The sequence below is a fragment of the Rhodamnia argentea genome, chromosome 11, assembly GCF_020921035.1.
Source record: "Rhodamnia argentea isolate NSW1041297 chromosome 11, ASM2092103v1, whole genome shotgun sequence".
Lineage (NCBI taxonomy): Eukaryota > Viridiplantae > Streptophyta > Magnoliopsida > Myrtales > Myrtaceae > Rhodamnia > Rhodamnia argentea.
In genome coordinates, this window is record NC_063160.1 from 17,415,213 (window position 1) to 17,442,107 (window position 26,895).

General features: G+C 41.1%; 2 protein-coding genes across 5 annotated transcripts; both read left to right on the forward strand.

The window, feature by feature from the left end:
- Window positions 1-884: 884 nt before the first annotated feature.
- Window positions 885-12,903, forward strand: LOC115751128 (DEAD-box ATP-dependent RNA helicase 46). Of its 4 annotated transcripts, none has more exons than XM_048272278.1 (10): window positions 885-1,107; window positions 1,697-2,014; window positions 2,496-2,651; window positions 2,848-2,916; window positions 3,480-3,749; window positions 4,280-4,630; window positions 4,782-5,059; window positions 5,345-5,734; window positions 5,838-6,248; window positions 12,817-12,903. In XM_048272278.1, the coding sequence occupies exons 2-9, from the start codon at window positions 1,721-1,723 to the stop codon at window positions 6,220-6,222; spliced, it is 2,193 nt and encodes a 730-aa protein (XP_048128235.1). In that variant the 5' UTR covers window positions 885-1,107; window positions 1,697-1,720; the 3' UTR covers window positions 6,223-6,248; window positions 12,817-12,903. The 4 variants fall into 4 exon arrangements, with proteins under 4 accessions (XP_048128235.1, XP_030544726.2, XP_030544725.2 ...); XM_030688866.2 differs by lacking the exon at window positions 12,817-12,903 and having other exon boundaries at window positions 2,496-2,514; window positions 2,545-2,651; window positions 5,838-6,526; XM_030688865.2 differs by lacking the exon at window positions 12,817-12,903 and having other exon boundaries at window positions 5,838-6,526.
- Window positions 12,904-24,047: 11,144 nt separating this feature from the next.
- LOC115733724 (transcription factor MYB118-like) lies at window positions 24,048-26,346 on the forward strand. The gene is made up of 3 exons (XM_048273057.1): window positions 24,048-24,295; window positions 24,527-24,653; window positions 25,852-26,346. Exons 1-3 carry the CDS (start codon window positions 24,048-24,050, stop codon window positions 26,344-26,346), a joined length of 870 nt encoding a protein of 289 aa, XP_048129014.1.
- The last annotated feature ends 549 nt before the right edge of the window (window positions 26,347-26,895 follow it).

Below are 26,895 nucleotides of genomic sequence, written 5' to 3' on the forward strand. Positions count from 1 at the left end.
ATCAGAGTTCATATCGTTGGTTCGAGAAGACCCCGGTGTGTTGTGATTTCCCTCAACTTCGCGGTTGAATTCTAGAAAGATCTCTTTCCCCGGGGGCACTAAATCGAGAAAGCAAACCCTCGCACAACTTTACTCCATCGGCAATATTCCTAAAATGACACTGTTTTTCTTTATTCATTTAATTTGTAGGTAACGCTACATGCGTGGAAAGTTGAATTATGAGCGAAAGAATCACCTCACCAAAAGTTAAACTTTCTAAGAAGGGCCTAGGTTTTTGGGTTTTTTTTTCTTCCTCTTTCTTTCTGAATATAATGGTTAGGCAACGTTGGGATAAATTTTTTTAATATCTCGATCGATATGCTTTCTCAAACGATTTTATGACCCACGAGAATCAATAGATGGCATTAACGAGTCGCCAGCCTCGATAATAACCATAACCGATTTTCAAAATTGGCTCTTTGGTGTCTAAAATAAAAAACCCATTGAGCTTCCATTTTCGATGATCGTATCGCCTCGATACTCACACGCGGTCAACTTAAGATGCTCAAATTCAAGCCAATTTCGCCCGAGGCAGCTGAAACCCATCCTCGTAGTTCGTGCCGTTGGCCTGAAATGACGCCGGTGTGTTGAGACCCCCCAACTTTTTTGTTCCTTTTTTTTTTTTTGGTGAGACCCCCCCGACTTCCCGGTTGAGCTCCAGAAAGAACTCTTTCCGGGGGGTGCATTCTCCCGTTCTGTACCACCGGAGATGAGGTTCGATTCGAACCATGGTTAGCTTTACACCTAACCAGGGTTTGTCCACGGTCTTCATTCGCTCCGCGTCCGCCGTCCAGCCGTTATAAATATCAAACCTTCCTTTGCGTCTGCTCTCCTCTCTCTCTCTCTCTCTCCCTCCATTTTGATTCTCTCTCCACTTCTCTCTCTCTCCTTCTCTGCGCTTCTCGTCCATAGGAAGCGTAGGGGGTCCGATTGGCCGGGGGGTGCTCCGCAGAGAGAGGAGAGAGACGGGTACAACTCGCGTATCACCACATCGCATCTCTCTTTCTCTCTCTCCCGCTCTCTCTAGATCTCGAGCTCTACCTCCTCGACTTCTTACGCCATCGTCAGGTGCTTCTCTTTCCCCTCTCTCGATTGTTTTCCGCTTTTGTTGGGTTTTCTTCATGCACCATTGGGTTGTCTAGGAATTTCTCCGGTCAGTACTAGGTTTCGATTTTGCTGTTCTAGCTCTCGCGGGAAGTTTCTGGGGTGATTGGCTTTTGGATCTGGGATTTTTTCGGAGCAATCGCCTTATTTATTTGTTTTTCCTTCTTGCCAGTTGCAATTGTCGTTGTGATGGGTTTTGCCTTGCTTAGCGATGACCGATTCGGTGGTGTTAACACGTCTGTGGTTGATGCACAGCGATTGTGAAGCTTGAGCATTGCATCTGAGGCATTATGATTGTTTTTTTTTTTCCCACTTCAACCGATTGTATGTGCACACTAATGGTCTAATCCTTGATGAGATACGCGTATGTTGGATACACCGCTTGTTTCTTTATATTTTCTGTTCTTCTCTGGCTTTTCTGCTGCTTGATCTGCTTTATTTTTCTGGGTATGTGTTCCTATTTGTTGTACGGACGTTGTGCATATGCTGAGATGCATGCGATTTTAGCTGTGAAGTTCAAAGATCACTTACTCATTGTGCCATGTCCATGTAGAACGATCTGATAGTCTTTATTGAGATGGCTGCAACTGCAACCATGTCGTCTTCTGGTCCTCGCTATGCTCCAGAAGATCCTACTCTTCCCAAGCCCTGGAGAGGGCTTGTTGATGGGAAAACGGGTTATCTCTACTTTTGGAATCCGGAGACTAACGTTACTCAGTATGAGAGGCCCACTGGCACATCGTCTTCGGCTCATATCAGCTCTTCTGTTCAAGTTCGACAGCCATCGCCTGGTCAGCAGCGAGGTTATAATCCTGATAGGGAAGATGATCGATATGGCCGAGGAAACAATGGTGGGTCAAGGGGCATTCAGGTAGATATTTCTTTCATGCTTGCTAATTTCTCTGCTGCTAGTGGAAAGCCTAATGTCCACCCATGCTTGAAACTATGCATACACCGTTTTCTTGGCATGCCAATCAGTAACTTCACTTGCCTTTTGATTCGCTGATTATATTATGAGGATATAAGAATTTGAACTAGTTTGTCTTATTCTGGGGACAAATACTTTTACTCTGTTGCTGCTATAGAGAATGGCTGCGAAAATCTGCACTTTGTAAAGATATTGATAAACCATTCTGGGAGTTTTTGTAATTTGGACATTATTTCGAGTGGGCTTTCATTTAACCATTGTCGTGCACTGCTCCCAACAAGTAAGTCGGTTGGGAATGAGTTGCTGTAGGTTTTTCTCCGGTAATTTTATCGTCTGATTGCGGAGTCAAATTCAGTTTGAGATCTCTGTTTGCACAATAGTTTGGAATCACTGGCTGATACTTATCAAATGAAATTTTCATCAGAGTGCAGTTGGTGGGACAGTTAGCTTGCAAAATGGTCCAAAGGGAACAGTTGGTCTTGGGCATGTAGCACCTTCTGTGAAAGAACAGGGTCCTTTAAGCACCGGAAGTAGTTTATCTGCTGATGCTTATCGGCGTCATCATGAAATCACTGTTTCTGTGAGTACTTTGAACTGTGTTTGAACCACACTCATAATCTTTCTTCCAGCGTGCTTGGTAAATTTCTCATGTCTGGTGTCTGCGCCTTTAATTGTATTTGCTTGACCCTCTTTTAAGCCTGCTTTCCAAATATAGTTGCTCTTTATAGTCACAATATTAATGGTTCTATTACTACTTGGTTTTGTATCGTCATTAGGGAGCTGACGTGCCTCCACCGTTGATATCATTTGAAGCTACAGGATTCCCTTCAGAGATTCTCAGGGAAGTAAGTAGATCTCATTTGTGCTCATTTTTCCTTGTTCTATTATTAGTGTGATAATTCTGCCGATTTTAGCGATTTTGTGTGGAGATCATGGATGTGTTGGGAACGTTCTAAACCTAGATTATCGGGTTGTCTAACTGGTGGAGTCAAAAAGGTTAAGTGTCAGACTCACGTTAATTCTTCTGCCGTCTCTACTCTTGTCTCAGGTGCGATATTTGCTCCTGGAAGGAGCTAATGTCGTACGCTATGCTGTCCTCTTTTGGGGGCTGGCATTTTTTTGGGGCACCTTTAGACGATGGGCGAATTATTTGGAAGGGCTTTCCAAGTCACTCATGTTCGTGGCTGGGACTGCCGATGGTGACTATTCAGTCTGCTACTTGGTCCAAACAGAAGAAGTGGTCTCCTCCTGTTCCAGCTTGCATCAGCAAGCACTGGTGGCCACATGCAGGGGATGATGCTTCTTCTGGCTTTAGCCAAAATTCTGTTTGGTCCAGAAAGGAAATCACAAAGAAATACTGAAGGCAGTGCCTGTGCTTATGGGGCTGCTGGGTTTTGCCTTTTTCCAGGTACACAGTGCTGGGTTTTCTGCTCCAACCCCAATTCAGGCACAGTCATGGCCTATTGCACTCCAAAGTCGAGATATTGTGGCCATTGCTAAAACTGGTTCCGGGAAGACGCTGGGATATCTACTACCAGGCTTCATCCATATCAAGCGATGCCGTAATAATTCTCGTATGGGTCCAACTGTGCTGGTACTGTCACCCACGAGGGAGTTGGCGACGCAGATACAAGACGAAGCTGTCAAGTTTGCTAAATCATCAAAAATTTCCTGTGTGGTACGTCACATGTCCATCTAACTTTTTATTCTGCCTTTATCATCTCATCCAGTGTTTATGATGACATCATCTTATTGGGACTACAAATCAATATGTATGTTACTGAAATCAGAGCTCATTTGCTGATATTCTTTGTAACCATGTCAGTGGCTTTCCTTATTCACTCCATCTTTTGAGGCATTATTGCCACGGGAGAATCCGTGCGTCATGATTCTCATGCATGAAGTTACTCTTTGAGGATAGAACTTTTAGTAGACTGTGTTACCAGTGTCTTTGAGATGGTTCTTGTAACTGGATGTTTGTAGACTGCATTCCCCGGTGTCCATGCATAATCAGTGCCCTATGTATCTTAATATGGGTGAAAATTGCACTGTTATTTGTGGTAACTTCCTTTTCATGTTAGCTTATGCAGTGGTTGAGTTCAAGATTAACTTAATTTTATCCGTCAATATTAGCATATGTAATATACACTCATATATTTGGAGATTTGAATGTGGTTGCTTATTGTACATTTCCTTTGGATGCTCCAGTGTCTCTACGGAGGAGCACCAAAAGCTCCCCAGTTGCGGGATATAGACAGAGGAGCTGACATTGTGGTTGCCACTCCTGGACGTTTGAATGATATCCTCGAGATGAAGAGAATCAGCCTCAGTCAAGTTTCGTACCTTGTGCTGGACGAGGCAGATCGAATGCTGGACATGGGTTTCGAACCTCAGATAAGAAAGATTGTGAGGGATGTGCCTGCTCGCCGCCAGACTCTCATGTATACTGCTACGTGGCCAAAGGAGGTTCGTAAAATTGCAGCAGATCTGCTGGTTAATCCTGTGCAGGTTAATATTGGAAATGTGGATGAGCTTGTTGCAAACAAGTCTATCACACAGGTTAGTATTGTCCTCCTTCCGTAACTTGTACTTACATGTTTGAAATGGTTCTTTCTTGGTGGCAGCAGTTGGTCTATTTACGAAGACCATTTTTGTCAAGATGAAGTTTAAATACACGCTACTTATCATTTGTTATGATTTTGACATGCAGCATGTGGAACTCCTGGCTCCCATGGAGAAGCACAGACGATTGGAGCAGATACTTCGCTCTCAAGAGCCAGGGTCAAAAATAATTATCTTCTGTTCTACTAAGAAAATGTGTGATCAGCTTGCCCGTAACCTCTCCCGCCAGTTTGGAGCTGCTGCAATACATGGAGACAAGTCTCAGAGCGAGAGGGATTTTGTGCTGAATCAGTTTCGGACTGGAAGATCTCCAATTTTGGTAGCAACTGATGTAGCAGCCCGTGGATTGGATATCAAAGATATCAGGTATTTGACAAGCTACTTTTAATTGCTTGATGTGAGGCAGATTAAGAGTAAAGTGTTGTGATGCTTGGCAAATTGGAAGCTGTCTGACTAGAGATGATTGGGAGAATCTGTGTGTATTTAGGTGGTCTTTTCCCTTTGGGAATGCGCTTTGCTGTCTTTCTGTTGTTTTTAAAACATGCCTGTCTGGATTTTTTATTTGTTTGACCAGTGATACATTCTATCACACGCATCTGGACCTCTTATATTATGAACTTTTGCGGTTAAAATAACCAGTATCTTTTGCAGGGTGGTTATCAATTATGACTTCCCTACTGGTGTGGAGGATTATGTTCATCGGATTGGAAGAACTGGAAGAGCAGGAGCTAGCGGATTAGCGCATACGTTTTTTGGTGAACAGGATGCAAAATACGCAGCAGAACTCATCAAAGTTCTTGAGGGGGCAAACCAGCGAGTCCCACCAGAAATTCGTAATATGGCTTCTCGTGGTGGTGGAATGGGAAGGTTTAGACGCTGGGGCTCTGATTCTGGTGGTAGAGATGGAGGCCGAGGGGGACGTGGTGATTCTGGTTATGGTGGAAGAGATGGTGGAAGGGTAGGTTGGTCATTTTCTGCTTCTGCTTCCAGCAAGCCGGACAAAGGTGGCGGTCGTGGCTATGGTTCTGAGTCACGTGATAGGTAATGTTGGCGGCAACTTGGTTTGTCTGTCTGTTTTTTTAATTTGATAAACTGCATTTGGAATATCGTAATGCTTAAGAGGTCTTCTCCTATATTGAAACAGGTTTGGTAGTGGCCATGATGGATATGAGAGAGCTAGAAGTCGGAGTCCCAAGGGATCAGGTGGCTGGGTTGATCGTGCTAGTAACTGGAGTCGTGACCGCAGCCGTAGCCCTGATAGGTCTGAGCATAACAGGGCTCGTTCCCCAGTTCGCAGCTTCCACCAAGCCATGATGGAGAGAAGCCAATCTCATCGCCCAGGTGCATCTCAGAGTCCGCGATGTCCAAGGTCTCCTTCGCCCCGTGGGAAGGATAAAGAGAGAGGGAATTTTGGGGGGTCGCATGGTGATGCTCCATCAAAATGGGATGGAGGATATGGTGGTGGGTCCCGCTCTTCTTACCTTGGGGAAGAAGAGGAAGGCATGATTCCTGCTGACGGAGGCAGATAAGTGGGGTGCAGGTGAAGATCCCCTCATTTTTTTGAGGTCGGGCCCCTTCTGTTTTTAGTTTGTTTAGCAAGTTATTGGAACTGGAAATAGGGGAAGCTCTAAAGATAAACTCGGTTTTCCCTTAGAATTACGGGATCTAAGATGCTTGACCCTTGATCTCCTAGAACTGGTTTTCTTTGCGAAGCTTTGCAGTGGACGGAACGAATTTTTGTGAATGCTGCAGTGAAGTTACCTGCAGAGGGGATTCTAATGTGAAATGTGCAACTGGATTATGGCAAACGAAGTATTTCTCTAGAAATTTTACTAGATTCGAAGTTCTTTTTAAGCGGTTTTGGAACTGCTGTGGTTTTGAGCTGAGCGTCTCCATTCGATGATTCTTTTTTGTGTGAAACCGAAGACACTGTAGTTCTCACTGCTGATGATTGGGTAAGATGTGGATATTGAAGAGTGTCGTAACGGTAGACTGATTTTAGGCGGTCTTTTTATCTGTTGCTGCATTCCTCCCAGCCATCAAATCCTGTTGAGATAAAGCGAGGCAACGAGCGGGTTAGACGTTAAGAGTGTGTTTCTCTGCTTTTCAATCTATGGCTTTTTTCGACAAAAATAAAAGTAAAAATCTATGGCTTATGATAACTAAAGCCGTCTCGGGAGAGTTAGCTCGACCTTTTGATTTCGTGAATCGAGCGGCCATTGCTTATGTGAAAAAAGAAAAGGAAAAGCATTGGCGGTCTGATCCTTTCTTATCTTTTTCTTCAAAATTGATCTTTCTGAGTGTCCGCATAATTTCTGAACTAAAAGGTTTGATCCTTGACAAAATATTTAGTGCTTTGGGTCACCATTGTTATGACACCAGGTTGTGCTCATTATTTTCTTCACAAATGAAGTGTAGAGGGACAAAAGTTCTGTTGTGAAGTTGATCCTGATTTTTGCCCTCGGTAAATATGCAACGGCACCTTGCATGAGTTTTCCTCGTCGAGGTGGAGAGAGTTTTTGATCTATGAATGGTGGAAAGATCATGTCAACCTTCTTTGTAGTATTGCAAGACTTTTAATTTGCTTATGGTCATATTGGGGAGCAAGCCCTTGTTTTTTTTTTTTTATTTTTAAAACCATGCTTAGCTAAATTTATTTCCGAAAAAAATATATTTGCTCATATATAAAATGATATCGGCAGCCTATAAATTTCAATCCTGATGGATAATGTCATCTTCAAACTTTTAACTTGTTAAATGTAGTATTTAAACTTTTCCTCAATGTTCAATGTATTCATTTTGTTTGATCAAACATAAGAAGGGGAAGTCATCACATATGTCTATAAAGGGTCAAACAATGCTTCTCCATGCCCAACGAGATGTGCCAACCTCGGGATGCTTTGCTCCTAACCCTACAAGGTTCCGAGGCGGAGCTTAACCCGAGTCTCAATTAAGAATGGTGATAATCTACGTTTCACACGGCGCATGATTCCATGGATAGTTTCATTCGACATTGTGATGGAGGACATAGCTTATCGGCTTTGATCATCCCACTAGGCATTTAATTAAGACATTGCACAGTGATCTGAACACTTTGGCACTTTTAAACCTATATAGTAATCATCAACTTTCTCATTTAGCTCTGATTTGTTTTGCAAAAAATGAATGATATGAAAAACATTTTCCCAAAAATTGATCATTTATTGCTTACAAAAATAAATGCATACTTATTCTTTTTAAAATCATCCACGAAAATGTTTAGACACAAAATTATTGCCGATAATTAAAACATTTTCATAGACCAACTAATCAAACTATGGATTTTAGAAAAAAATATTTTTCAAATCATTTATTTTCAATAAAACAAAAGAGAGCCTTAAACAACTCTCTCGCTGCTGTTTTCTATGATCAAAACTTCTCACGAAATAAACGTTCCTTTTAGAAATTAATGATCGTGCAGTGCAACTAAGGTCGTGTCATTTCGTCCCAGTCCATTACTCTGTCTTTAAAATGAACTTGGTTAATATGCATTTGAAAGCAGCCAAAAACATGAAAAAGATGTATGAACTATCAAAAACCTGCCATGTCACTCTCATCTCATTAGCAATTTGTTAGGCATTATGCATTGTTTCTATAAGGAATTTGGATTATGTCTCAAAATGATATCTATTAATTTTTTTGGACTGACTATTTCACATACTGATATTCCCTCGTGAGCTGCGGCCACTTATGTGGTATGTAATGAACCCCCTTTTTGTTTTGGCGGTTTTGGTTAGTTGACAATCGTAGAACTCTTTCATCTCCCTCCCTAAAGGCCAAAACAACCTTCTCTTCGCCGTTTCTTCTATTAAGTCGCAACTCCTTTACGTTTCATAAGTTATCTTTCATCTCCACCTTAACATATATGAAAATTACATAAAACATTGACGACGTCATCATGTTTATCAATTAATTTTTCTAAGTTGCTCCGAATTCGTAATACTAAGTTCTCATCATGACTCTTCAATCGAAATAGTATTTGAACTGTTCTTCGATGTGCAACATCATATTCAAACTTTTTAACTTGTTCAATACAGCATTTGAACTGTTCTTCGATGTTCAATGTAATTTCTTTTGTTGGATCAAACATACGACGGGGAAGTTATCCCATGTATCTATAAAGAGTTAAACATTAATGACACATTAGCTTTTGAACAGGTCCCTAATTTTGGGAAGAGATCCAACATTCAATCCTCCTCTATGGTTCTTTTCATATTGCAAAATTCATGTACTTCCTCAATGCTTATCAGTCCTCGACATTTTCTCGTTCTGTCAAACCTATCCATAACCATCCACTTTCTAATTTAGGCTCCGTTTTGTTTAGCGAAAAAAAATTATTTAACAATATTTTCCTATAAATGATCACTTATATTGCTCATAGAAATGAATGAATGAATTCTTTTTTTCATCTTTCATGAAAATATTTAGAAATAAATTGTTATCAAGAATGAAAATATTTTTTTTTTTGGCTAATTATTTCAAGTGATACAAAATTACAAATGCTCATAAAAAAATATTTTTTTTTCGAATTATCCATTTTTTCCGAAACAAACAAGAGCCTTCAAAAAAAAAAAAAAAAAAAACTGTCGATCCTCCTCTCTGTTCTCTATGATAAAATCTTCTTGCAAAATAGACGTCGCTTTTAGAAATCAACGATCTGACAATGCAACTAAGATCACATCTTTTCGTCCTGATCCATTAGTCTATCTTTGAAATGAACTTGATTAAGTCATAATTGCTTTACGTTTCAAAAGTTATCTTTTATCTTCACTTTAACATATATAGAAGTTATATAAAAATATTGGATACAACATCACGTTTATCAATTAATTTGTCTAAGGTGTTCCAAATTCTTAATAGTGAGTTCTCATCGTAACTCTTTAATCAAAATAATACATCAATATCAAGTTTCTCGGTCAATTGAAATGTGTTGTGCATCATGTCATCTGTGCATTTCTCGATCCCGAGCTCCCAATTAGTCTAATCATATTCGAGGGTATAAACCAGTCAAATTTCTCCTTGAGCTATTGGATCTCGCCTTGCACATCAAGATTCTTTCAAGTTCGAATTAAGTCGCGTATTGAATCGAGCAGAGCTTGAATTTTGAATGCGCAACTCAAGTTGCTCACGTGACCAATCAAATAGTTGATTTTCAACTGTGGTGCATTTTTAGACTATTTCATTCTAATCTTATCGACGAGTCCAATTAGATTTGACGTTGTTGGAAAGTTATTTATGTCGAGCTCGAGTTTTCAAAATCCTACTCTCAATAGAGCTTAATATTAGCTTCGAGTTTTGAATATTTATATCGAGTACAATTTAGTCGAGTTGTGAGTATTAAGGTGCGTCAACTGAACTTTGTTTAAGTTGCGTTCATGGTTCAGAGCACACAAACCATACAAGAATTTGTGCTTTTCTTACGAGACCCGACAAGAGTCCTACTGTTCCTTGACATAGAATTCAAGTATGGAGGAAATACAAGGTAATATCCCCACCAACTCAGCGCACTTTTGGGCCACTTATTGATCGACATGTGGTGCCACGTCAACGGATGAGTCCAAGATTGGCCCAGGCCCAAAATCTAATCTGTAGCTCAATCCTGACGGTCGATTCCTAGTGCAGTATGGGAAATCAAAGTGGACACTATCGCACCTTCTTGCCCCCCTCTTTTCCCTTATAAAAGCCCCAGTTCACACACACACAGAATTCACTCACGCGACCCGTCCTCCTTCTCCTCCTCCTCCTCCTCCTCCTCCTCCTCCTTCGTCCGTGGAAACCTCGCTGGTCGTAGCGGCGCATGGCCAGGTCAAGCTCAAGAGCCTCTTCAACTATGGCCCGCTCAATCACCATCGCCATCGCGATCCGGTGATGGTGGGCGGCCAGATCATGCCTTTGCTTGACTTGTTGACCTTGGATCGCTGAACGATAGGCTCGGTGAGGAGTTCTCTTCGGGTGGCGGGAGCTCGGACCGCCAATGGGGTCATGAGCGGGACGGTGGTGGTGATGATCGGAGAAAGAGAGAGGTGGTGATAGGTCTGCCGCAACAGCTGCAGAAGCAGACGACAGGGAGGAAGAAGAGGAAGAGTGACGATGGCAAGGTTGACAAGGAACCCTTGGTCTTCAAAGGCCAGTGGACTCTTGAGGAAGACAGGTTAAGACTTGAAAAACATTCCCTGTTTTTTCTTGCTTCTGCTTCTTCATCTGTTATTTTCCCCTTCTCGTTTGGATCGTTTATCATTTGATGTTTGTGTTTTTAGCTTATTTTCCTCGTTAGGGTTTCTGGGCATTTTTTTTTTATCGGAACTGTAGGGGTGATATGTGACCAAGCAAATTATTCATTGTTTGTACATCTTTTTCTTCTCATTTATGTGCAGGCACTTGAATATGTTGGTTGAGATTGCTCATATGCTGGAGGAGAGAGTTGGAAAACAGTGCAGGGAAAGACGGCATAGCCATTCGAGGCCTCAAATCAAGGTTCTTCTGTGCCTTTTTTCCTTTGAAAATATGTTTTCCTTACCTATAGTTTGCTCCTGCTCTATACTTTGCCACCACCATTATACCTTCAATTATATGAATTTACATTGACCATTAAACTCATTTAGTTTGGTTCTCTTCATTTTCTTAGCAGAACAACTCGTGGAGCATCGAAGAAGACAAGATGCTGATTCAGGCACACAAGCAGATTGGGAACAAATGGGCCGAGATAGCCAAGATATTGCTTGAAAGGACCGAGAATACCATAAAAAATCACTGGAACGCCACCAAGCGCAGGCAATTCTTTGAGCGTAAGTTGCTCCCGCACAACAACTCCAATATCCTGCAAAACCACATCAGGAGTGTAACCATTCCATCTCCTGCGAAACGGTCGGCACTGGCGTGGTGACCACAGTGACCACCTCTGCCACAAGAAAGAGAAGTGGTCACTGTCTTTGTCGGCAGCAGCCATTTCCCGTGGCTCGGACCTGCAGCCTGTAAGGTCGACTGCCCCCAACAAGCGCCGGATAGCCACCGCCAGCTCAGAGGCTCGTATTAGTTACATTCGTTTTACGATGGTAGATGGGAATGGGATGTTTTATCAGGTGAAGGACCATCATTATCATCAGGTGCTGAGCGAAGGTGGTGGTAATGGGAGTGAAGAGATATTTGATAAGGAGTTGGAATTGGAGTTGATCTTGGAGATGAATGGTACCATCACCCTCATCACCATAATGACTATTACCATAGGGAGATTAAGGAGCTCGACTTGCTCGAGATGATCCCTCGCTGAAGTGGCTAATTCCGAATTCATAAATACTCTAGTAGGTAAATGAAAACCCTTACATAATAGTTGCTTCTCCAAATGTTGTCTTTGCGTTAGTTTTTTTGTTTTCCCAGTTTGCTAATCTGTGGCTCTAGTAATCGTATGTGAGATAGAGACTTGTTTTGTTTTATCCCCATATCACCACGTGTAAGGGTGTCTCTGACTGTCACGATTTATGTGATAGACCTGGGAGAGGTCTAATATGTATATGTGTTTAGCCTAGTCATTCTCTGTTTGCCTTGACATCTTCGGTCACGGATTAAGGCTGTAAGAAATTAAATCAAATTTATAAATCAAATTCAATGAAGAAGTTGCCGATGCCGATGTTGTCCGCTCAACTCCCAAGACTGAAGCACGGACTAGTGCATGAACCAAGATTTGTCTTTATTATAGTGTTGTTTTTTAGAGTCATTATTAGGTGAGTCTTTTGAGAGTCTGTTCGTATTCCTATTTATAATTAATGCTTTGTACATGTATCGTGACTATTCATATTTCTAGAGTTAGATCAAGAGTCGTATATCAAGTTTATAAATAGGCGTATCTTGTAACCGTTTTTGACATGGGTGAATCAAGGTGGATATAGAAATAAAGAAAAGCCATCTTCGTCTCCTCTTCCTTCTTGAGTGTTTTGTGAGTGTTTGTTCTTCACCTTTGATATATCCCATCAAAGGCTTCTATCACTATCTCCCGAAATAGGATGGAGGATATGGCGGTGGGTTCGCTCCTCTTACCTCGCTGAAGGAGAGGAAGGCAGACAAGTGGATACAGGTGAAGATCCCCTTAGTTCTATCTGAGGTCGGGCCAGTCCTTTGTTTGCCCCGTGTTTGTCTTTTTTTTGTTTGTGTAGTAAGTTGTGGAGTTGGAACCACATGTTGTATCCGTTAAAACCATATGTTGTATCCGTTATTGAATTTTATTGATGGTTTTGGCTGATGTTCAGTTCAATGGCTGCCGGTTGTGTAAATGATGGGAATCACCATCGCTTGTCACCGTGATAAATGTGGATGTTGAGAGTGTTTGTAACGGTCAACACTGATTTTAGAGTGTACAGTCATCCCAACCATCAATCCTCATCGAGATACAACGGAGGCACCGAGCGGGTTAGAGGGTCTTCCTTCGCTTTTCGATCTATGGCTTCTGAAAACTAAAGCCGCCTCAGGACAGTTATCTCGTTGGCGACCTTTTGATTTACTGAACCTGGTGGCCCTTGCTAAAGTGGAAGAAAAGAAAGCATTGGGAGTCCTTTTGTTTTTCCGTCCGAATTGATCTTTGCCAAGTATCCACATGATTTCTGAACCGATGCGTTTAGTCCGTTACGAAATATTTAGTGCTTTGGGGTTGGCTACGACGTCATGTCGAACTTCTTTGCAGTATTGCCGGTCGCACCGTAAGGCCCAGGAAACTTTTCTTTTGTTTTTTGGTCACATTGGCGTTGTTCTTGATTCGGAGCAAGCCCTAGGTATTTTTAAATCATTCTGAGCTGAATTTGTCTCCAAAGAAGAACATTAGGTCGTATACGAAAGGATATTGATAACCCAAAACTTTGATTCCAACGTGCAATGCCATTCTTGAATTTTTAACTTGTTCAATGTGGTATTTGAACAATTCTTCAATGTTCAATGTACTCTTTTTTGATGAAACTTAGGAGGGATAAGTCGTCCCATGTGTTGTCTATAAAAGTTAAACATTAATGACACATTAGCTTTTGGAGAGGTCCCTAATTTCGGAAAGAAATCCGACATTCAATCCTCCTCTCTAGGTCTTTCATATTGCAATGTTTATATACTTCCACAATACTCATAAGTCCTAAACACTTTCCCGTTCTATCAAACATATCCAGTAACCATCCACTTTCTCATTTAGGTTACGTTTTGTTTCTCGTAAAATAAAAGATTTCGAAAATATTTTCCTCAAAATGGTTATTTGTATCGCTTATAAAAATCAATGAACGAAAAAAAAATTATCATCTACAAGAATGTTGAGACATAAATAGTTATTAATAATTTTTTTAAGAGGCCCCTAATTTTGGAAAGAAATCCAGCATTCAATCCTCCTCTCCCGTTTTCGACCAAAAAAAAAAAAAAATCCTCCTCTCCGATTCTTTTCTTATTTTAATGTTTATGTACTTTGCTAAATGCTAATAGGTTCTGAACTCTTTCCTATTTTGTTAGACCTATCCAGTAATTATCCACTTTCTCATTTAGGCTTCGTCTTGTTTCGTGAAAAATAAATAATCAAAGAAATAATATTCTCCTAAAAATAATCACTTATGTCTCTTACAAAAATCAACGAATGAAAATTTAATTTATCATCCATGAGAAAGTTTATACATACATTATTGTCGATAATGAAAATATTTTCATAGGCTAATTATTTTAAGCAACACAAATGTTCATTTTTAGGAAAATATTTTCTAAATCATTCATTTTCTGTGAAACGAACAAGGCCTTAAACAAAACTCTCAATTTTGTCATCCGGTCTCTATTATCGAAACTTCTTGCCAAATATATGTTTCTCTTAGAAATCAATGACCTGACAATGCAACTAACATTGTGTTTTTTGCCTTAGTCCATCAATCTCTCTTTGAAACGAACTTGAATAAGTAGAAATATATACGTACAATTACGTAAATATTGGCCCCGACCTCATGTATATTAACTAATTTGCTTAAATTGCTCCTGATTCTCAAAATAATATGATAATATCAAGTTGTCACCTTGGACGAAACCATTGCCAACCAACTCGCTAAGAAGTCACTGCTGCTGCTGCTCTTCACTTTCCTCTCCCCCAGTCCTGAGTGATTGGATCTCGCCTCGCACATGTCAATTCTTTTCAAGTTCGAATTATGCCGAGTATCAAATTGAGCTGAGCTTGAATTTTGAATGCGCAACTCGAGAGGCCGATCAAATAGTTGATTTTCAATTGCAGTGCATTTTTTAGACATTGAGTCCGACTTTAGTTCAAATTTCGTTCAAATTTTATTGACAAGTCCAGTTAGATTCGACTTTCTCAAAAAGTTATTTAAGTCGAGCTCGAGGTTGGAAAATCCTACTCTCAATAGAGTTTAATGGTAACGTCAAATCTGAATATTTAAATCGACTAGAGTCGAGTTGAGTTGTGATCAATTCTTATATGCAATGACTAAACTTTGTTTCAAATACGCTCACGAATCAAAACGCGTAAATCATATAATAACCTGCGCTTTTTTCGGGAATCCATTGTTCCTTGACATAAGGGAATCCATTGTTCCTTGACATAAGATTCAAGAATGGAGGTAATATTAGGTAGTCCCGCCCCCACCACGTTAGCCTATGCCACTCAGTGATCGACACATGGCGCCACATCAACAGATGGGTCCCACTAGATAGTTCGAAATACAAGTTGGCCTAAGTCCAAAATCCAATCCAAAGCTCGATCCTGACCGTCGGTTCCTAATGCATTTTTGGGAAATCAACGTGGACACTATCGCACCTTCTTGGCCCCCCTCTTCTCCATTATTAAAAGGCCCCGCCCCGGACACAGAATTCACTCACTCCCAAAGCAAAAACCAGCACTCACCCACTCGTTCCCCCTCTCCCTCGGCATGAAGCTCAACCTTTCCTCCACCCCCTCCTCCACTTTCCGAGATGATTTACCTTTCCATCCGGGCATTTTCCAGGAAAATTCCCCACCGAAACCCCGAGGTGGCTTCTCGCTTGACCTCGAGACTCCTCCTCCGAACGTGAATGGCTACTTCTATAATCTCCTTCACAGCGGTAACACCGACATTCTCGACGACGACCACGGCTTCTCAAACGAAGATTCCTCGTCAAGCCCTATCTCTTGGGTGGTCTCGACCCCACAGCTTGTCCCGCCATTTCATCACACATCCTTCGATCCTCACCCGACCGCAACTTTCCATGGGGGGTTCGACCTTTGCGCGCCCCCGCTGCCCACCCCTACTACTCCTCCTCTTCCTCCATCCTCGGAAACCTCGCCGGAGAGCGGCAACAGGAGCGACAGGGTAGTGGCGCATGGCCAGGTCGAGTTCAAGAGCCTCTTCGACTATAGTTCGGTCGATCACCATCGTCATCACGATCCGATGACGGTGGACCGCCAGATCATGCCTTTGCTTGACTTGAATGATCCACGGGATGACAGGCTCGATGAGGAGTTCTCTTCAGGTGGCGTGAGCTCAGACCGCCAATGGGGTCATGAGCGGGACGGCGGTGGTCGGAGCAAGAGAGAGGTGGCGATAGGTCTGCCGCAGCAGCCGCAGAAGCAGACAACGGGGAAGAAGAAGAGACAGAGTGTGGATGGCAAGGTTTACAAAGAACCCTTGGTCGTCAAAGGCCAGTGGACTCTTGAAGAAGACAGGTTAAGACTTGAAAAACATTCCCCCTTTTTTCTTGCTTCTTCTTCTTTATCTATATATATATTTTTTCCTTTTGGTTTTGACTGTTTTTCTTTTGATATCTGTGTTTTTAGCTTATTTTCCTCGTTAAAGTTTGTGGGGTTTTTTTTTCCTTTTAAATGTTGGGGGTGACATGTGACGAAGAAAATTTTTCATTGTTTGTATATATTTGTCATCTCATTTATGTGTAGGCTCTTGACGATGTTGGTTGAGAAGTATGGAACGAAAAAGTGGTCTCAAATTGCTCAGATATTGAAGGGCAGAGTCGGAAAACAATGCAGGGAGAGATGGCAAAACCATTTGAGACATGATATCAAGGTTTTTTCCCCTTTTTTCCTTTAAAAATATATTTTTTTGGCCCCTAATTTGCTCTTTCTCTAGATCCTACCACCATTATACCTTCCATTATATGAATTTACATTGACCATGATACCCATTTAGTCATGTATTCAAAAAAGAATTGTAGTCAGATTTGACAAATGAACCGCATGCGTAGAAAATATATATAGAGGCAAAAATATGATATGCCAATAGATTAAAGGATATGAGCATTCAACACTCATTGCGAGTTTCCATTGTGATTTATCACAATTTCATGCCATAATCAGACCATCCATACACAGAATGTGTTTCTTTTATCACCTGTCCACAGGAAAAATGGCTTTATTTCCTAATCTTTATCGACACGTGTCGTCCAATGCGTGGAACTCGTGCCTCCATCTCTTTCTTTTGTCGTTATTAGGTTTCTGGTTGACTTACTTCTTAAAGTTTGCCGATACGCTACTTTTCTTGCGTCGTTTAGTCCATGTGCGACAACTCACGGGCATGCATGGTGACGAGTGGCCATGCGAATCGGAATTTTCGGGAACCATGCCTTATAAGCACGGCTGTGAAAAGCTCAAAAGATGCTTTCATTCTTATAAAAACAAAATAAAAGGTTAAGTACATTTGATGAACTCCAAATTCTTTCACTTTACGCACATCATACATCTATTAAGTTGCCCAAAAAAATCAGGAATCCATCACAATATACATGAATAAGATCCACACTTATATTAGAATAGGGTGACTATATTCCCCATAAATTTGCCCCATTTTTTCTCTTTTACTTCACCATTACATACATCAAGAAAACATTTTACACCTGCATGTAAGTACAGATACTTTGTAACCAGTCCGATCAATTGAAACTGAATATCAAATAGTGGTTGATTGTATTAATGAAATGTAATCAAAGACACTACCAAAAATTAGAACTACACCAAAAACCCAAATTCACAAAACCCTAGAGGAAGTTTTTCTATCTCTCCTCCTCCTCTTTTCCTTGTCCTTTTGCTTCTTCTTCTTCTTCGTTTGGCTCACATCATTTTCTTAGCAGAAGGACACGTGGAGCATCGAAGAAGACGAGATCCTGATTGAGGCACACAAGCAGATTGGGAACAAATGGGCCAAGATAGCTAAGAGATTGCCTGGAAGAACCGAAAATTCCATAAAAAACCATTGGAATGCCACGAAGCGCAGACAATTCTCTAGGCTCAAGCTGATTCCGCACGATGAAAACTCCAACCTCTTGCAGAACTACATCAGGAGTGTCACCACTCCATCTCCTCCAAAACGGTCGGCATTAGCTTGTGGTCGCAATCACAAGAACGAGAAGCGGTCGTTGTCTTTGTCGGCTGCTGCCATTTCCTGTGGCTCAGACATGCAGCCTGAAGCAGGTAACCAACCCCAGCAGGCGCCGAATCGCTACCACCGGCGCCAGTCGCTGCTGCCAGATCAGAGGCCAGCTAGCAGTTACTTTGGTTTTCCAATGTTAGATGGGAATGCGGATCTTGGGCTTTATCAGGTGAAAGACCACCATCACCCTCATTGCCATAATGACTATCACCGTCAAGAGATTAAGGAGCTGGACTTGCTCGAGATGATGGCTCGCCAAAGTGGCTAATTCTGACTTCATAAATACTCTAGTAGGTAAATAAGAACCTTTACATTATAGCTGCTTTTCTAAATGTTGTATTTGTTTTAAACTTATTTGTTTTCTCAGTTTGCTTGTATGAGACCTATTGTTGTCCGAGTAATCGTATGTGAGATAGAGACATCTTTGGTTTTTCTCCCATGTAACCATATATAAAGGTGTCTATAACTGTCAGGGTTTATGTGATGGACCTAGTCTAATATTATTACCAAGGCATGTGTTCAGCTTAGTTTTTCTGTGTTTGTCTACGAAAGATTTTATGAGACCACGGTCAACTGCTTTAAAAGCTTAAACTAATAGAAAAATACGTGATTTAAACTCAGGACCTCATGTTCCGATACTATTAAAGATTTTATGGGATCACAGCCAACTACTCTAAAAGCTTAAGCTGATAGAAGAATGCGTGATTTAATATTTATATATTCCAACAGTCTTGACATCGTCGGTCACGGTTAAGGCTTCTAGCACTATCTCTCGCCTACCAACTAATGTGCTAGATGAAAACAAGAAAAGAAAAGTAAGGGGATTGAGAATTTATTGAGCAACAATCATGGATGTAATCTCTACATTGAGATTAACTAAGAATTATTCACGATGTGACCAAAAACCTTTTGCAAAGTATTAGTGCAAGAGTTCATATTCTTACTTCTTTTTTTCAGGTAAAGATCAAACCCTGTCTACTTTGGTCATGTACAAAGCTAGTGAGTGAATAAAAGATACTAGAAGTTGGCAATTGTCTACAAAGGAACTTTTGTTCGATCATTTTAGACTCGCGGATGCACACATAAGTAAAAGAGATTATGACTGTAACAAGATGATAGGATATACCTGCGGTTTGAATTTTCAATTCTTTAGCTGCGGATTGTCAATTGATTTATACGTGTTCGAAGCTCAAAATGCCTTTCCAACAGGAAAAAGTTGTCAAGGACAAGACAGTTTCAATGGAAACATGGTCACCTTCCCCACTTTTTGAGGGTCTCATTAGAGCTAAACCTTGATTGGGGTACTATTGAGTCATGTTAAATATGTCTTGAATTTTATGTACCCGGTCCGGTTCATCACCCGACCTGACATATTTTTGTGAAGCCCAAAAGTGGAGAAAAAATTGAGATTTAGTTCGTAACGGAGAGAGTTGAGCCGATGGGCCTAACTCGGAGCAAGCGAACAAATCTCTATTGTGGTACGAACAGATCTCTATGGGGGTCGGGGGCAACGCTCCCGAGAAATTTTTTTTGGGCTCTATTTATCTTTGCGGCTAGGGTTTTTTGATTTGGTATTAGAGAATTTCTTTACATGAGAGACTTGTGAGCCGTGTGCTTTTGTTCGGTCGATAAGACCGACTACTGTAATCTGTACTCTCTTTGATTATTATGGAATCTTGTTTTGCCTCGCCCGTGGACGTAGACCACCTTGATCGAACCACGTAAATCCCTGTGTTACGTGTTCGCTTTCTCATTTGTTACAACAAGTCACAAGGCCCGTTATACCCATCGTTCTGACAGGCTTTGTTTGACTCTGTTTTTGTATGATTAGACCTGACCAAACTAATCAAGCTCGCCACGGATCAAGACGCTGAAACTGGGAGACCTATGCGGCTTTCTTTGTAACTGCCCTTAGAAATCAGATTCAAGAATCAATGCACAAACTACAAAAGATTGACAGAATAAACCGAAAATGCCGTGCATATCCATTGCTGCTCACCGTGAAAGTCACCTTTAGTTTCTTCTAATTCTTTTGCGACTCTACGGGAATAACATTTGTTTGAGCACCTCTCGACCCTTTTCTTTCTTCTTTGGCTGTGGACATTATTCAGGGCCAAAAACAAAACGATCAATCTGCGTGCTTGGATGACCCATGACCTGATATAATGCCAGACTAGCATCGAGGAGAAAGCCACAACAATGGAAATTAAAATTATCCATCATGAATCTAGCGCATCCTGAGGAAAGTAAAGCAAAGACTAGGGAAGTTGTCTTCCCTCTCGAAGGAAATGTGGACTTATATCGATCTCAGTCACGAGAAGGGAATAGGTATAAGCCGTCACAAAGCGCATGCCCTCGAGACAAAATTCCATCTCAAACTAGCTATTGCCATTACATGTCCAGGTGTTAACAGCGTTCTCCATCTTGACGAGTATAAATATCATATCGAGCAACAAATCGCTAGAACAGTTAACATTAGCATACGAGGAACTGCTGTGGCTTGAGCTGAGGGTCTCCATTCGTGATTACCCTTTGCGTTCTTTTTTCTATGAAACCGAAGACACTCTAGTTGTCAGCTGCTGCTGAAACTAGATGTTGCATCCGTTACTGAAATTTACCGATGGCTTTGGCTGATGTCCAGTTCAATGGGCGCTGATTGGGTAAACAACTGTGGATGTCGAGAGTTTTGTAACGGTTGAGACTGTTTCAAGTGGGAAGGGATCCTCTACCTCCATTGCCGTCTTTTTGTCCGGTGCTACATTCATCCCAACCATCAATCCTCACTGAGATACGATGGAGGCACCGAGCAGGTTAGTGGGTCTTTCTCTGCTTCTCACGATAACTATGGCTCACGATAACTAAAGCAGCCTAGAGAGAGTCATCTCGTTCGCGACCTTTTGGTTTAGTGAACCTGGCGGCCGCAGCTGATGTAGAAAAAAAAAACGCATCGAGAGCCCTTCATTTTCTTTTCTTTTCCGTTTGAATTGATCTTGCTGAGTATTCACATGATTTCTGAACCCGAATGTTTGAACCGTTACGATATATTTACTTCTTTAGGGTTAGCTATGATGTCATGGAGCCAGGCTGTGTGCTCCTTTGTCTTTTTCAACATGAACTGCAAAAGGACAAAGACTCTTGTTGAGAAATTCATCCCGATTTTAGCCCTCTCTCTTGGGCGCCAAACATGCCATGGCACTTCGCACGAGTTTCATCGTTGCAAAGTATTTTGGCCGTTTAAACTTGGTAGAATCATGTCGAACTTACTTTGCCGTATTGCCAGTCACGTGAAACTTTTCCTTTGGTTTTTTCGTCACATTGATTACATTCTTGATTCGGAGGAAGCCATTGTTATTTTAATCATTATCAGCTGAATTTATCTCCAAAAAAGAACGTTTGGTCATATTTAAAATGACATTGTCAGCCCATAAATTTCCATCCAAATGTGCATTGCCGTTCTCGAACTTTTAACTTGTTCAATGTAGTATTGAACTATTTTTCGATTTTCTATGTATTCCTTTCGTATGATCAAACTTAGGAGGGGGAAGTGGTCCCATTGATGCCACATTAGCCTTTGAAGAGGTTGCTAATTTAGGAACGAAATCCAACATTCAATCCTTCTCGCCGGTTCTTTTCATATTGCAATATTTATATATTTCCTCAATGCTAATTAGTACTAAACACTTACTCGTTCTGTCAAAATTATCCAGCAATCATCCGCATTCTCATTCAACTCCATCTTGTTTCGCAGAAAATGAATTATTTCAAAATTATTTTTCTAAAAATGATCATTTTTACCGTTGACAAAAGTGAACGACAAAAAATTACATCATCGGCGAGAATGTTTAGATGTAAATAATTATCAGTAATGAAGATATTTTGAAGAGGTCCCCAATCTTGGAAAGAAATCCAGCATTTAATCCCCCTCTCGGGTTCTTTTCATATTGCAATATCTATGTACTTCCTCAATGCCAATCAGTCCTAAACAATTTCCCAATTTATCAAACCTATCTAGTAACCATCTACTTTCTCATTTAGGCTCAGTTTTATTTCGTGAAAAATGTATGATTTGAAAAATAATATTTTCCTAAAAATGATAACTTATGTCTCTTATAAAAATAAATGGATAAAAACATATTTCATCATCCAACAAAGTCTTTAGACATACATTGTTGTCGACAATGAAAACATTTTCACAAGCTAATTATTTCAAGCAATACAAACTATCATTTTTAGAAAAATGTTTTCCGAGTCATTCATTTTCTACGGAACGGACAAAACCTTAAACAAAACTCTCAATCCTCTCCTCTGGTCTCTATGATCGAAACTTCTTGCAAAATGGATGTTTCTCTTAGAAATTAATGATCTGACAATGCAACTAAGATTGTGTCTTTTTGTCCTCGTCCATCAATTTGCTTTGAAACGAACTTGATTAAATAGAAAAGTATACATAAAATTACGCATAATATTGGCGAAAGTTGTCACCTCCGGCGAAACCATCGCCCCCACCTCTCTCTCTCTCTCTCTCTCTCTCTCTCTCTCTCTTCAACTCTCATTTTGGACGGGGTGCTATCTTTCTATGGGAAATGATGTCGTACATAGATCCAATTGGTCTAATCACATTCGAAGGTATAGACCAGTCAAAATGCTCGTGAGTGATTGAATCTCGCCTCGCACATCTCCATTCTTTTCGCGTTCAAATTAAGCCAAGTATTGAATTGAGCCGAGCTTGAACTTTGGCTGTGCAACTCAAATTGCTCAAGAGACTGATCAAATAGACGATTTTCAATTGCAATGCATTTTTTAGACTATGAGTCTGAGTTTTGTTCAAATTCCATGCGAATTTTATTGACATGTCCAATCAAATTCGACCCTATTGAAAGTTATTTAAGTCGAGCTCAAGTTTGGAAAATCCTACTCTCAGTAGAGCTTAATTGTAGTGTCAGAATTTGAATATTTAAATTGAGCATAGTCGAGTTTATTTGCCAGTACTGAGGTGCATTGGCAAAACTGTGTTTGAATTACGCTCTTTGGATCAGAGCGCACAAACCATACAATAACCCGCACTTTTTTCATAAGACTCGACAAGAGTCCCACTATACCTTGACATAAGATTCAAAAATGGAAGAAATATTAGGTTGTTCCGCCCCACCACGTCAATGCAATATCAGCTCACTCAATGATCGAAATGTGGCGCCACGTTAGCAGATGGGTCCCACTAAACAGATCAAAATCGAGGCTGGCCCAGGCCCAAAATTAAATTTATAGCTCGATCCTGACCGTCGGTTCCTAGTGCATTTTTGGTAAATCAACGTGGACGCCATCGCACCTTCCTGGCCCCCCTCTTCTCCCTTATTAAAAAGCCCCAGCTCAGACACAGAATCCACCAGCATTCACCCACTCCTTCCCCCCTCTCCCTCTGCATGGAGCTCAACCTTTCCTCCACCCCCTCCTCCATTTTCCGAGATGATTTACCTTTCCATCCGGGTACTTTCCAGGAAAATTCCCCCCGGAAACCCCAAGACGGCTTCTCGCTCGACCTCGAGACTCCTCCGACGATAGTGAATGGCTACTTCTATAATCTCCTCCATAGCCGTAACACCGACATTCTCGACGAGGACAACGGCTTCTCAAATGAAGGTTCCTCGTCAAACCCTTTCTCTCAGGTGGTCTCGACCCCACGGCTTGTCCCGCCATTTCATCACACATCCTTTGATCCTCACCCAACCGCAACTTTCCCCAAAGGGTTCGACCTCTGTGCTCCGCCTCCGCCTCCGCCGCCCACCCCTTCTCCTCCTCCTCCTCCATCCTTGGAAAGTTCGCCGGAGAGCGGTGACAGGAGCGACGGGGTAGCGGCGCATGGCCAGGTCGAGTTCAAGAGCCTCTTCGGCTATGGTTCGGTCTATCACCATTGTCATCATGATCCGGTGACAGTGGACCGCCAGATCATGCCTTTGCTCGACTTGAATGATCCACTGGACGAGAGGCTTAGTGAGGAGTTCTCTTCGGGTGGCGTGAGCTCGGACTGCCAACGGGGTCATGAGGGGGATGGCGGAGGTGATGATCGGAGCAAGAGAGAGGTGGTGATAGGTCTGCCGCAGCAGCTGCAGAAGCAGACGACGGAGAAGAAGAGACGGAGTGAAGTTGACAAGGAACCCTTGGTGGTCAAAGGCCAGTGGACGCTTGAAGAAGACAGGTTCAGACTTTAAAAACATACCCTTTTATTTATTTTTGTTGCTCTTTTTCCTCATTTATTTTTTTTTCCTTCTTATTTTGATTGTTTTTCTTTTAATAATCCGTGTTTTTAGCTTATCTTCCTTGTTAGGCTTCTGGGTTTTCTTTTTTCGTGTAAAATTTTAGGGGTGAGATGTGACCGAATATTTTTTTTTCATTTTTTGCATATATTTTTCTTTTCATTAATGTGCAGGCTCTTAACAAGATTGGTTGATATGCGTGGTCCGAAAAAGTGGTGTCAGATTGCTCGGATGCTGGAGGGCAGAGCTGGAAAACAGTGCAGGGGGAGATGGCATAACCATTTGAGGCCCGATATCAAGGTTTATTTATCGCTTTTTTCCTTTAAGAATATGTTTTTTCTTGCCCATAATTTTCCCTTTCTCTAGACTCTACCACCATTATACCTTCCATTATATGAATTTACATTTGACCAACATACTCAATTAGTCATGTATTCATAAAAGAATCACTGATCATATTTGATAAATGAGTTGCACACATAGAAATATATCTAGCGACGGATATAAGATATGTATATGTATATGTATTAGAGGATATGAGCATTCAACACTCGTTGAGATTTTCCATTGTGATTTATCATAAATTCATGCCATAATCACACCATCCATACACACCATAAATGAGAATATGCATTTCTCACCATAAATGAGAATACGCATTTCTTTTTATTAGTCCCCGGAAAAAAATGATTTTATTTCCCTATTTTTATCTACGCATGTCGTCCGGTTAATGCGGAACTCGTGGCTTCGTCACTTTCTTTTGTCGTTATTAAGTTTTGGTTGACTTACTTCTTAAAGTTTGCCGATACACTACTAATCCTGCGTCGTTTAGTCCATATACGACAACTAACAGACATGCATGGTGATGAGTGGCCATGCGAATCGGATTTTGCAGAAACCATGCCTTATAAGCAGGGCTGCGAAAATCTCAAAAGATGCTTTTATTCTTATTAAACGTTAAAAAAGAAAATTCCAAATTCTAGTGTTGACCAAATTGCATTGAACCCTTCGTGCACTTCCATACCCTAGCTCAGCAGAAATTTAAGAAAAAAGACAAAGGTTAAGTCTATCTGATGAACCTCCAAATTCTTCCGGTTAACTAACAACGTGCATCTATTAAATTGCCCCAAAAAAATTAAGGAATACACCACAATTAAGCCTTACATGAATAAGACCCACGATTATATTAGAATAGTGTAAATACATTAACTATGATATTTTTTTTTTGGGTTTTTTGGGGGGGCGGGGTCAAGGCAACTTCACCACAATATATAACAAGAAAACAGTTTACACCTGCACGTAAGTACAAACAATTTGTAACCTATTTGATCAATTAATACTGAATATCAAATAATGGTCGATTCTATTAATGAAGTGTAATCAAAGACACATTACCAAAATTAAGGACTTCGCCAAAATCCCGAACTCACATTCCCTAGAGTAAGTTTTTCTATCTCTCCTCCTCCTCGTCGTTTGGTTCTCATCATTTTCTTAGCAGAAGGACTCATGGAGCATCAAAGAAGACAAGATCCTGATTCAGGCACACAAGCAGATTGGGAACAAATGGGCCGAGATAGCCAAGATATTGCCTGGAAGGACTGAGAATACAATTAAAAATCACTGGAATGCCACCAAGCGCAGGCAATTCTCTAGGCGCAAGTTGCTTCCGCGCAACAACTCCAACCTTTTGGAAAACTACATAAGAGTGCCACTACTGCATCTCCTCCAAATCAACCGGCATCGGCTTGTAGTTGCGACCCCAAGATTGAGAAGCGATCGTTGTCCTTGTCGACAGGCGCTATTTCCTATGGCTCAGACATGCAGCCTGAAGCGACCAACTGCCCCCAGCAGGTGCCGGATCGCCACAACCTCCAGTCACCTCTGCCAGCTCAGAGGCCAACCAGCAGTTACTTCGGTTTCCAATGGTCGATGGGAACTGGAATCTTGGGCTTTATCAGGTGAAGGACCATCATTATCATCAAATGCTGAGTGAAGGTGACGGTAATGGGAGAAGAGGGAGATTTGACAATGGAAGTGAACTGGACTTAGAGATGGCGATGGATGGTGATCGTCGCCGACACCATCTCCCTTATCACCATCATGACTATCACCGTCAGGAGATTAAGGACCTAGACTTGCTCGAGATTATGGCTCGCCAAAGTGGCTAATTTCGAGTTCATAAATACCCCAGTAGGTAATCTCTAAATGTTGTCTTTGTGTTAAACTTATTTGTTTTCCGAGTTTGCCTATTTTAGACCTAATGGTGTTGTTCTAGTAATTGTATTTAAGATAGAGACATCTTTTGTTTATTCGCATATAACCATATGTGAGGGTGTCTATGACTATGACAGGGTTTATGTGATAGACCTAGGAGAGGTCTAATATTATTACTAATGTGTTTGGGTTAGTTTTTCTGTGGTTGTCTTGACATCATCGATCACGGATTAAGGTTTCTATCACTATCTAGCCTACTAGCTAATGTGCTAGATGAAAACAAGAAAAGAAAGGTAAGGGGATTGAAGATTTATTGAACAATATTCAT

What these genes read in the sequence shown, in the direction of transcription:
- LOC115733724 (XM_048273057.1), top strand. Translation starts at nt 24,048, where the DNA reads ATGCCTTTGCTCGACTTGAATGATCCACTGGACGAGAGGCTTAGTGAG. An exon ending in TGGACGCTTGAAGAAGACAG is followed by an intron (nt 24,296 to 24,526) that starts GTTCAGACTTTA and finishes ATTAATGTGCAG; the next exon opens with GCTCTTAACAAGATTGGTTG. An exon ending in ATTTGAGGCCCGATATCAAG is followed by an intron (nt 24,654 to 25,851) that starts GTTTATTTATCG and finishes TTTTCTTAGCAG; the next exon opens with AAGGACTCATGGAGCATCAA.
- LOC115751128 (XM_048272278.1), top strand. Translation starts at nt 1,721, where the DNA reads ATGGCTGCAACTGCAACCATGTCGTCTTCTGGTCCTCGCTATGCTCCA. An exon ending in GTGGGTCAAGGGGCATTCAG is followed by an intron (nt 2,015 to 2,495) that starts GTAGATATTTCT and finishes AATTTTCATCAG; the next exon opens with AGTGCAGTTGGTGGGACAGT. An exon ending in ATCATGAAATCACTGTTTCT is followed by an intron (nt 2,652 to 2,847) that starts GTGAGTACTTTG and finishes TATCGTCATTAG; the next exon opens with GGAGCTGACGTGCCTCCACC.